The 12034-nt window shown below is 43.2% G+C and overlaps 1 protein-coding gene across 8 annotated transcripts in view; it reads left to right on the top strand.

The window, feature by feature from the left end:
* The window catches only part of JPH1 (junctophilin 1), a 90313-nt gene that overhangs the window by 59572 nt on the left and 18707 nt on the right, over positions 1-12034 (top strand). For all 8 annotated transcript variants that reach the window (XM_027973061.3, XM_027973060.3, XM_027973058.3 and 5 more), the window contains one exon: positions 9988-10106. In XM_027973061.3, the coding sequence (XP_027828862.1) occupies positions 9988-10106 (119 nt within the window). The remainder of the gene's footprint in view (positions 1-9987; positions 10107-12034) is intronic.

The following is a 12034-nucleotide window of genomic DNA, read 5'->3' as shown; positions in this document are numbered from 1 at the left end:
AGCCCATGTCATCATACTTCTGTAAGACTTTGGGCCCTTAAAATACCAAAGCCACATTTCAATGGGGATAGCACACCCCTTAAGCTGCATTTTATATCTATATAACTTGATAATGCCTTTAGAAAAGGAAGCAATGAACCGCCCTGGCAAAAGAGACAGCTGTTTGCTGATGCTGTCACTTGTTCTAAACCAGGACCTAAGAGCACAGTTTTGAAGTGACTATTCCTGGTCCTGCCTTTTACAAAAGAAAAAAGCAACATTGGAAGAAAACATTAACATTCAAGAACTAATGAGTGTAAAGATGGGACTCATCAGAAGTAGTTTTTCCAAACCAAATTTACTGAGGCTTTTGCTGACTCTGCCTGTTACAGATTAAAATCAGCAGGAGCTACGCCAGTGAATAGGTCTGTGTGTGAAAGACTGCAAGTTAGACGTCAGGAGGGGCAGCTCAGGGCCCCACCTGTGCCTTAGCAGCTGCACATGCTGCATCCCATCGAGCTGGTCTGAGTGGAGAAGCACATCGATACTGAAAAAGCAGTTACACATCACACCTTTGCTTTTTAGCTGAGAGCTGTGGAAACATCAGTTTCTTGTTCATATTAAGACTATTCCTTGCTTAACACACTAATTTCTTCGTTAGAACTACACTGTATACACAGGATAACTGGATTTTGCAAGGCTAGCTCTCATAAGTGAATAATGTCACAGCCCAAAAGGAAGGCTAACAGGTCAGTTGTTGGCATTTTCTTGAACATGATGCCATAATCCAGGAAAGACTGGTGGTTATTGTCAGGCAGTTTCAAGGGAACCAGAAGGGAAGTGGAATGGTGGGCTGCATGGACAGATGCAGGGAGATCAATTCTGCCTTTGCAGGAACCAGTGAGATGCGACCCGGTCAGGAGCAGTGACAAGAAGGAGATATGGTGGCGTCAGGCGTGTGTTGAAGGTCCTGCCAGCCTCCTTTGCTGACCGTGGATGTGGCCCGTGAGAGAAGAGGAGGCAACAGGGATGACTTACAGGGTCCAGGCTTGAGCAGCTGGAAAAATAGAGTTGCCATTATCTAAGATCTAGAGTCTTATGCACCACTGCTTTTTTTTTTTTTTTAACATTAAAAAAATTTTTGGCTGTACTGGGTCTTTGTTGAGGTGCACAGAGTCTTCATTGCTGCAGGTTTTCTCTAGTTGTGGAGAGCAGTGGTAGCTCTCTAGTAGCGGCATGCGGGCTTCTCATTGCAGCGGCTCCTCTTGTCACGGAGCTTGGACTCCAGGGTGTGTGGGCTCAGCAGTTGCGACGCACGGGCTTAGTTGCCCCATGGCATATGGACCTTAGTTCCCAGACCAGGGATTGAACCCCTGTCTCCTGCACTAGCAGTGTCTCCTAACCACTGGGCCACCAGAGAAGTCCCTCAATTACTGTGGTTTTTAAATGTTGCTAATAATTTCCTGTAAGTATATGGAAATCAAAGCAGATTACGTGTGTAGCTCCTGAACCAATCAATGACAGCCTCTGCCATCAAATTTTCAAAGTCAGATCAAGCAACTTCACTTTGAACATAACAAATTTTAAGACACATCAAAATCAGCATTTTTTTTAAGCAGTTTTTTGTTGGGAAGAAAATGTAAACAATAGAAATAGAAAATTATAAATATTGTATACAGTTTTACCTTTAGCCAAATTCTGGTTCATTCTAGATTAAAATCTTTATCTGCTGCATCAGTGAATAGGTGCATAAAATATGGAAAGAAGCTGGAACAGTTGTCTAAGGGGCCTGCATGTGCCTCATTAGTAGCATGTGTTGAGCATGTTCCATGTATTGTTTATGTGCTTTTCCTTTTTTTCTAAAAACATTATAATGTTTAAGAAAAACTGAGAAAGCCAAATTGTTTTGTTCTGAGTAAGGTGACTTGAAAGTTCATGCAACACGTATTTTAGTCTCTAAAGAAAAAAAAATTCTCATCAAATTCCTTGGTGGCTGAGACAGCAAAGAATCCACCTTCAAGTACAGGAGACTCAGGTTCAATCCCTGAAGATCCCCTGGAAAAGGAAATGGAAACCCACTCCATATTGCCTGGAGAATCCCATGAGCCTGGTTGACTGTAATCCATGGGGTCACTAAGAGTCGGACATGACTGAGCGACTAACACTACTAACTGATTGGAAAGCAACAAGTTGTAATTAAAGTTTGAGTACAATGATGCCTGACATTCAGAACTTCCACTGTTGCTGTTTGGGCTGTTCGCAAGTGACCTTATGTCTGGGTGAGGGTCACTTACCTGCCGTACCAGCTTAGCCAGTGACCCAGAACTCTCTGTAGCTCTTCACCCCAAAATAGTAGCTCTCTACATGTTAAAACTGGTTTATTGGTAAAAGTAGGACCTAAAAGAAAGTCAGCCACTGATGTCTGAGAGATGGTGTTTTCTCCTTACTTTTTGCTGCATTTGATATGAGAAAGTATAGATGATGATGATGGAATTAGGAGATCACTGAGGGTCTGAGGATTGATGGGTGTCAGCAGTCTTTGGAGTAAACAAAATCTTGGGCATGTATGAGCGCTCCTTCTTTGTGTGGATGTGTTTCGCGTGAACAGCCATCTGGAAGCAGCCGGACATCCACTTTGAGTAGTTTCCACCTGTCTTCTTTCCCACCACCAACCCCCCACCACTGACCCACGAACGATGTCATTTTGGTGTGTCTTACTGACTAAGGGATTGTGCGTTGCTCGAGAACTGAGCCTGGGATTGGAACACGTGAATCACGTGAACCGGGGTCAAGCCCAGATTTTTCCCCTGGACAAAATCAAGATGTATCAATGGCCCAACCCCACAGCGCTTTTGATGACAGCAAACTCAGATGGCTTCCTGTTCTCTTCTACTTTTAAAACATTATTTATTTATTTATTTTTGGCTAAACTGGGTCTTTGTTGCTGTGCGTGGGCTTTCTCTAGTTGCAGTGGGGGTGGGGCTGTTCTTCATTGCAGTGCAATGTGCAGTGGCCTCTCTTGTTGCGGAGCACGGGCTCCAGGCACACGGTAGTTGTGATGCATGGGCTTAGTTGCTCGCAGCATGTAGGATCTTCCCAGACCAGGGATTGAACCCACGTCCCCTGCATTGGCAGGTGGATTCTCAAGCACTGGACCACCAGGGAAGTCCCTCTTCTATTTCTTGTTATCAGGTCCAGGATTACCAGAAGCTCCTGGGCACACACCTGGTTTCAGGCTTGACTCTGGTTTTGACCATCATGGCAGTCACGCAGAAGCGCTGACACAGGGAGGGGCAGTCAGTGGAAAAGGTGCCCCCACCGCCTTTGTCAGGTCTCACAGGAAAGAACAGGTAGTAAAGGGTTAAGGCTTCGCTGATGCAGTGCTTCCAAAATACATTTGCAGAAAGGTTAAGCTGTGTTTGTCTGTTTTCCAGTTTAGCTTGCTGTCTGAAGTGGTGGAAATACTTCCACCATTTATTTCACTCCACGGTGGTGGGTTGTGATTGAGTCAGAATAAATAGTACTTGATTTTTGTAAGTTTATCATTGAAAGGCTAGCAGATTTTATTATAGGGCAGGATAACTGTACTCTTGTGGCTTCATTAATTATGGTACCTAGACATAATTAGGCTCAAGCTAAGTATAGCAGATAAAATGGAAAATAATTCTGAGGACAAAAAAGAATTGAGATTCTGAGAAACTGAAAGAGCATAAGAGAGGGCATCCACTGAGTCTCAGGCCCAACACATGGAACTAAAGCCTCATCAGTGTTGGCTTCCTCATGGGGGTTTTTAGGAATGTGTTCTAACCCTCTTGATCTTATCTCCATACCCTATCAACAGGGACCATCTAAAATACCCTCTGTAATTCATAAATAATAATTCTTATGAATTTGATTTATTCAATTTTAATTCATACACTTTATTTTTTAGAACAGTTTTAAGTATACAGAAAAAATTGAGCAGGAAATAGAGTTTCTGCATACCTCCCCTGCCCACATCCACACCCAATTCCCCCTGTTATTAACATCTTGCAGTAGTGGGTACATTTGATACAATTGAGGAATCCACGTGGATATGTTAGTATTAACTAGAAGTCCGTACTATATGCTAGGGTTCACTCTTTGTACAGTTCAGTGGGTTATGACAAGAGCGTGATGCCGTGTATCCCCCCCATTAGAGGATTATCCAGAATAGTTTCAGCCCCCTAAATATTCCCTGTGATCCTCTTGTTCATCCCTCACCTGCTTTCACCTTGAACCCTTGGAAACTGCTGATCTATTTACTGTCTCTGTAGTTTTGTCAATCCATTTTTAAGTGACTAGCCAGCTGTTCCTAAGAAAACATCCTCCATTCTTTTATTTATGAAATGATCCCTCAATAAATACTATGTGCCAAGCAGTGTTCTGTGCCTTGGGAATATAGTGTTGCTGTTATTTAGTCCTTAAGTTGTGCCCGACTCTTTGCAACCCATGGACTGTATAGTACAACAGGCTCCTCTGTCCTCCACTGTCTCTTGGGAGTTTGTTCACTCATGTCCATTGAGTCAGTGATGCTATCCAGCCAACTTCATCCTCTGCTGCCCTCTTCTCCTCTTGCCCTCAATCTTTCCCAGCATCAGGGTCTTTTCCAATGAGTTGGCTCTTCCCATCAGTTGGCCAAAATATTGGCGCTTCAGCTTCAGCAACAGTCTTTCCAGTGAATATTCAGGGTTGACTGGTTTGATCTCCTTACAGTCCCCAGGACTCTTAAGAGTCTCCTCCAGCATCACAGTTTAAAGCATCAGTTTGACACTCAACTTTCTTTATGGTCCAACTCTCACATCTGTACACGACTACTGAAAAACCATAGCTTTGACTATACAGACCTCTGTCTGCAAAGTGATATCTCTGCCTTATAATACACTGTCTAGGTTTGTCATAGCTTTCCTTCCAAGGAGCAACCATCTCTTAATTCTGTGGCTGCAGTCGGAGTCCACAGTGGTTTTGGAGCCCAATAAAAGAAAATCTGTCACTGCTTCCACTTTTTCTCCTTCTGTTTGCCATGAAGTGATGGGACCTGATGTCAGGATCTTGATCTTCAGGCCAGCTTTTTCACTCTCCTTTTTCACCCTCATCAAGAGTTTCTTTACTTCCTTTTCACTTTCTGCCATTAGAGTGGTATCATCTGCATATCTGAGGTTGTTGATATTTCTCCTGGCAGTCTGGATTCCAGCTTGTGATTCATCCAGCTTGGCGTTTTGCATGATATACTCTGCATATAAGTTAAATAAGCAGGGTGACATGACAGAATACAGCCTTGTCATACTCCTTTCCCAATTTTGAACTAGTCCATTGTTCCATGTCTGGTTCTTACTGTTGCTTTTTGACCTGCTTACATGTGACCGTGTACTCACATCTCTTAAAGAATTTTCTGCAGTTTGTTGTGATCCCCACAGTCAAAGCCTCTAGTGTAGTCAATGAAGCAGAAATAGATTTTTTTCTGAAACTCCTTTGCAGTTTGATTTTGTGGTTCCTCTGCCTCTTTGAAAACCAGGTTGTACATTTGGAAGTTCTGTGTTCAAACCCTGCTGAAGCTTAGCTTGAAGCCATTTCTTCTAAAGAATTCTTGATCACAGAAGTAGATACAATGGTCATCTGAATTAAATTCACCCATTCCTGTCCGTTTTAGTTCACTGATTCCTAAAATGTCAATGTTCAGTCTTTGCCATCTCTTTTTTTTTTTTTTTTTTTTTAGTTTTTTATTTTTTAAATTTTAAAATCTTTAATTCTTACATGCATTCCCAAACATGAACCCCCCTCCCATCTCCCTCCCCATAACATCTTTCTGGGTCATCCCCATGAACCAGCCCCAAGCATGCTGCATCCTGCATCAGACATAGACTGGCGATTCAATTCAAATGATAGTATACATGTTAGAATGTCATTCTCTCAAATCATCCCACCCTCTCCCTCTCCCTCTGAGTCCAAAAGTCCGTTATACACATCTGTGTCTCTTTCCCTGTCTTGCATACAGGGTCGTCATTGCCATCTTCCTAAATTCCATATATATGTGTTAGTATACTGTATTGGTGTTTTTCTTTCTGGCTTACTTCACTCTGTATAATCGGCTCCAGTTTCATCCATCTCATCAGAACTGATTCAAATGAATTCTTTTTAACTGCTGAGTAATACTCCATTGTGTATATGTACCACAGCTTTCTTATCCATTCATCTGCTGATGGACATCTAGGTTGTTTCCATGTCCTGGCTATTATAAACAGTGCTGCGATGAACATTGGGGTACATGTGTCTCTTTCAATTCTGGTTTCCTCGGTGTGTATTCCCAGAAGTGGGATTGCTGGGTCATAAGGTAGTTCTATTTGCAATTTTTAAGGAATCTCCACACTGTTTTCCATAGTGGCTGTACTAGTTTGCATTCCCACCAACAGTGTAGGAGGGTTCCCTTTTCTCCACACCCTCTCCAGCATTTATTGCTTGCAGATTTTTGGATCGCAGCCATTCTGACTGGTGTGAAGTGGTACCTCATTGTGGTTTTGATTTGCATTTCTCTAATAATGAGTGATGTTGAGCATCTTTTCATGTGTTTGTTAGCCATCCGTATGTCTTCTTTGGAGAAATGTCTATTTAGTTCTTTGGCCCATTTTTTGATTGGGTCGTTTATTTTTCTGGAGTTGAGCTGCAGAAGTTGCTTGTATATTTTTGAGATTAGTTGTTTGTCAGTTGCTTCATTTGCTATTATTTTCTCCCATTCAGAAGGCTGTCTTTTCACCTTGCTTATATTTTCCTTTGTTGTGCAGAAGCTTTTAATTTTAATTAGATCCCATTTGTTTATTTTTGCTTTTATTTCCAGAATTCTGGGAGGTGGATCATAGAGGATCCTGCTGTGATTTATGTCTGAGAGTGTTTTGCCTATGTTCTCCTCTAGGAGTTTTATAGTTTCTGATCTTACATTTAGATCTTTAATCCATTTTGAGTTTATTTTTGTGTGCGGTGTTAGAAAGTGATCTAGTTTCATTCTTTTACAAGTGGTTGACCAGTTTTCCCAGCACCACTTGTTAAAGAGATTGTCTTTACTCCATTGTATATTCTTGCCTCCTTTGTCAAAGATAAGGTGTCCATATGTGTGTGGATTTATCTCTGGGCTTTCTATTTTGTTCCATTGATCTATATGTCTGTCTTTGTGCCAGTACCATCCTGTCTTGATGACCGTGGCTTTGTAGTAGAGCCTGAAGTCAGGCAAGTTGATTCCTCCAGTTCCATTCTTCTTTCTCAAGATTGCTTTGGCTATTCGAGGTTTTTTGTATTTCCATACAAATCTTGAAATTATTTGTTCTAGTTCTGTGAAAATGTGGCTGGTAGCTTGATAGGGATTGCATTGAATTTGTAAATTGCTTTTGGGTAGTATACTCATTTTCACTATATTGATTCTTCCAATCCATGAACATGGTATATTTCTCCATCTATTAGTGTCCTCTTTGATTTCTTTCATCAGTGTTTTATAGTTTTCTATATATAGGTCTTTAGTTTCTTTAGGTAGATATATTCCTAAGTATTTTATTCTTTTCGTTGCAATGGTGAATGGAATTGTTTCCTTAATTTCTTTTTCTACTTTCTCATTATTCGTGTATAGGAATGCAAGGGATTTCTGTGTGTTGATTTTATATCCTGCAACTTTACTATATTCATTGATGATCTCTAGTAATTTTCTGGTGGAGTCTTTAGGGTTTTCCATGTAGAGGATCATGTCATCTGCAAACAGTGAGAGTTTTACTTCTTCTTTTCCAATTTGGATTCCTTTTATTTCTTTTTCTGCTCTGATTGCTGTGGCCAAAACTTCCAGAACTATGTTGAATAGTAGCGGTGAAAGTGGACACCCTTGTCTTGTTCCTGACTTTAGGGGAAATGCTTTCAATTTTTCACCATTGAGGATAATGTTTGCTGTGGGTTTGTCATAGATAGCTTTTATTATGTTGAGGTATGTTCCTTCTATTCCTGCTTTCTGGAGAGTTTTTATCATAAATCAGTCTTTGCCATCTCTTGCTTGACCATGTCCAATTTACCTTGATTGATGGACCTACCATTCCAGGTTCCTATGCAGTATTGCTCTTCACAGCTTCGGACTTTACTTTCACCACCAGACACATCCACAGCTGAGTGTCATTTCCATTTTGGCCCAGCCGATTCATTCTTACTGAAGCTATTAGTAATTGCCCTCCACTCTTCCCCTGTAACATATTGGACACTTTCCAACCTGGAAGCTCATCATCTGGTGTCTTATCTTCTTGCATTTTCCTCCTGTCCATGGCGTTCTCCAGGCAAGAATATTAGAGTAGGTTGTCATTCCCTCCTCCAGTAGACCACATGCTGTCAAAACTCTTCACTATGACCCATCCATCTTGGGTGGCTCTGCACAGCATGGCTCATAGCTTCGTTGAGTTATGCAAGCCCCTTCCCCACGACGAGGATGTGATCCATGAAGGGGTGGGAATATAGTAGAGGACCAAAACTAAGAAAAAAAAAATCCCTAAAATAAAAATCTCCATGACACTTCATATTATAGTGCAGCAAGCCTCCAAGCTCAGCTAGGTCCTAAGTTGGAGTGAAATGGGCCCCTGCCTGAGAGCATAGGATGTGAGCAGGGAGTTAGCAAAGGTAATTGGAGAATGGGGCCTCGGGTATTTAGCCCCAAATCCTCAGGTCAGACTCTGTCCTCCCAGGCTAGGACACAATGCCATTTTTCAACATTTCCTCTCCTGCTCTCTCTGGAATGAGTGCTATCACCTCTTTTAGACTCTTTCTAAGCTTTTACTACTAGTTATTATAGCCCTGCCTAGCACTAATAAAAGAAAATAGGAAGTTTATAAAATTATAGGAAGTATGTGCCCAGGGTCGTCATTTAAATACCAGTTGGACAAGATCTTCTCCTTTGGAAGTGGATGACCCAGTCTCAGCCTCCAAGCCCCTCTTCTTGGGCAGGCAGATGTCAGTCTCCATGAGTCTTGCCTTAGGGAGGCCCACTCTTAGCCCTGCTTCCTTTCTCCCAGCCCTAGTCCTCTAGAAAGAGCAGAGGTTTCAGTGGGTAAGGAATTGGGCCAGGGAGAAGGTGGTAGACTGAAAGAGACCCCTTTCCTCCTCTGCAGCTCCACTTCTCTCCTCCTTTTTTGTTTCACACAAGAAATGTGCTTAAAGAGCAACTAAATGGACCATACTGGACACATTCTCCCAGCAGACCCAGAGGGGAGCCCACGGTGTAGGTCTGCTCCCAGCTACACATTCAGCAAATCACACTGGTAGCATGACCTGGCCGTGCTGGGAGCATGTCTTCAATACACCACATAAATAAGTGCTGGCACTTCCCTGATGGTCCGGTGGCTAAGACTCCTCACTTCCAGTGCAGGGGGCTCGGGTTTAATCTCAGGTCAAGGAGCTAAGATCCCACATGGTGCGCAGCATGGCCAAAAAAACAAAAACAAAAAAAGTTATTTTTTAAAAAAGCAGTCAGTCAATGCTACAGATCAGAGTTTTACTATTTTTTTGTTCCCCAGAGAGCTTCTTTACTAGCACACCGCTGGGCAGACCTTTCTTGCTCAAATCCTTACATTGACTCTACGAGAGAAATGAAATCCATGGGCTCTATACTAATTTGCATGATCCAGTCCTGTTCTCCATGGTTGTGGGGACAGAAAAGGAGAACCCCACCCCCAGCCCAAGTCAATAGGGGATTTGATCCTGTACGTTTTGAACAGTAAGCTTTGCCTCAAGCCGTGCATAACTTCCATGTACATTCGTCAACCTTGCAAGAAGGATCGAGGCAGCTCTCAGGTGTTCATCCGCCTTATCATTGACGTCTCACAGCGAAATGAGTGCAGAACTTCCTGCGGCAGGTGTGGGGCCAGGGTCACTTTGAGCATTTCTTCCCCGCCCTGCCTGCCCCGCAGACCATTTTTGCAGGTCCTGTGTAATTACCAGGGCGCTGCTCTTGCTGACCCACCCTCTGTGCTTCCGTAGGACCGCCCACGCGAGAGCCAAAGCCGACGCCGCAGACCAGGCCGCGCTGGCCGCCCGCCAGGAGTGTGACATCGCGAGAGCTGTGGCCCGAGAGCTGTCGCCTGACTTCTACCAGCCAGGTGGGACCTGCGATGCTGTTGGTCGGGGGGATGCAGGACGGGTGGGGGGTGGGAGCAGGTAGGACCTGCAGTGGGTGGGGGGCAGGTAGGAGCAGGTAGGACCTGCTGAGATAGGAGAGGGTAGGGGGCTAGGAACATGGCCTCTGGTTTCCTTTCGCCTGCTTTTCTTTATAATCTGAAGATCTGTGCCCCCTGAATTTCAGCAGGACTACAGAAAAATTGGGAGCTTAGTGTAACACATGTCTGAAGTCTTGAGTGTTAGTGCTGGAGTTCTGGCTTGTTCTTCCCCAGTGCGTCTCCCTCGCCTTCTGCTCTCCCACCCAGAGCAGCAAACTTCCAACTGATAGCATAAACAAGATGAGAATCTAAGAGAAGCATCTAAGCAGTTGTGTTAATGTGTTGGGGTCTGTCACAGGTGCTAAAACAAATACCTCAAAATCAGGCACCTGTAACAATCACATTAGCAAAGAAAACAACTAGTAAGTGTTGGACTAATGTTTTTAATACACCTCAAAGGAATGTTGGGATATAAAGAAATGCACCACTTAAAGACAGTTGCCTCTGCGCAGACTAAGAGGAGAATGTACGTCATGATGGAAGAAATGAAAGGGACAGCCACACACACACAAAATCAACCCAGATCATCTGCCTCTCAAACATTATACCATAGCAGTAAGCAGATAGTTACAGTAGGGTTAAATATTTAACTCACTCCTTAGAGCTTTCCTAGTAGACTGTTTCCATCCCTTTCTTTATTACAGGATGTTATAGGATTATGTTTAATATGTGTTATAGGAAAAGGTGGCAATTGCCATTTTATTGATTCTCCATAGTTTTAGAAACAACTTCCTGTTGATTCAGGGGATCAACAGGTTTCCAGGCAAAGAGACTAAAAGAAATGTTCTTAATTTCTAAGTGTCGAAATTTGTTTTCTTGGTGAAGAGTTTTTCCACGTTGGTTTCTGTTAATCAAGCTGGATAACTAGCACCCTGCACAACACGTATGTCCATTACCCGTTTGGCTCCAGTGAGGGTGATAAGGTACTGGAAGCCACAGGGCATCCGTGTGGCTGCATGAACAAGGTACGTCACGGTGTGCAGAAGAGCAGGCTTCCTGTAGAAACTAGAACATCGACTGTAATATAGCACGGGAGAATGAGAAAGGAAGGACAGGAGTTTTTTTTCTTTTTTTTTTCTGTAAAGGGTGAAGACAGTAAAAGGCCATGTTAACAAGACTCTTTTTATGAGAGCACTCTGGGACTGGGCTGGGTTCGGTTGCAGAGTGATTGAGTTACTATAGAGTGACTAGTTCTGTACTAGTTCAAGGGAGAAAACCAGTGGCAACGGATGTTTTCTTCCATGTGCATCCTTTGTGTTGTATTCTATTTTCATTTGTGTCCCGTCTCTGGGTCGACTGAAATCATCTAATGCATACTTGTTTGATTAGGAAAGGGACATTTTCCATTTTGGGGGGTAGGAATAAACGCTTCTCCGGAAATTCCCACATCCCTAGACCTAAGCACCTTGGGAACTGCTTGTTGTAGGGTGTGAGAGCTGAAGAGGGGATTCAGCCACCCTGGAGGGACCCTCTTGTCCCTTTGCAGTAGTGATGCTCTTGGGAGCAGCTGGGCAGTTGGGAGACAAAGCAGCTTCATGAAGCAGCCCTAGCCTTGAGCTGCTGTGGAAGCAAACAAACTCGCTATTGTCTGCAGATGGTAATTGCTTGGTTCTGTTGTTCACTCCGCTGGGGATGGGGTCCCTGAGATTGCCAGTCGGTGTTAACAGGAGGTAAATGATAGGGGAGGTCATCTCAATTTTTCAGACTAAAAGGTTTTTTAAAGCCTTTGTGACGTGAAAGCATTGGAGGAGGGGGGTAAATTTAGTGGGAAAATGCCATTCCACCCTTTTGTAGCTAAAACATCGTCACAC

The sequence above is a fragment of the Ovis aries genome, chromosome 9 (assembly GCF_016772045.2).
Source record: "Ovis aries strain OAR_USU_Benz2616 breed Rambouillet chromosome 9, ARS-UI_Ramb_v3.0, whole genome shotgun sequence".
Taxonomy (NCBI): domain Eukaryota; kingdom Metazoa; phylum Chordata; class Mammalia; order Artiodactyla; family Bovidae; genus Ovis; species Ovis aries.
This window is presented reverse-complemented; position numbering and strand designations above follow the sequence as displayed.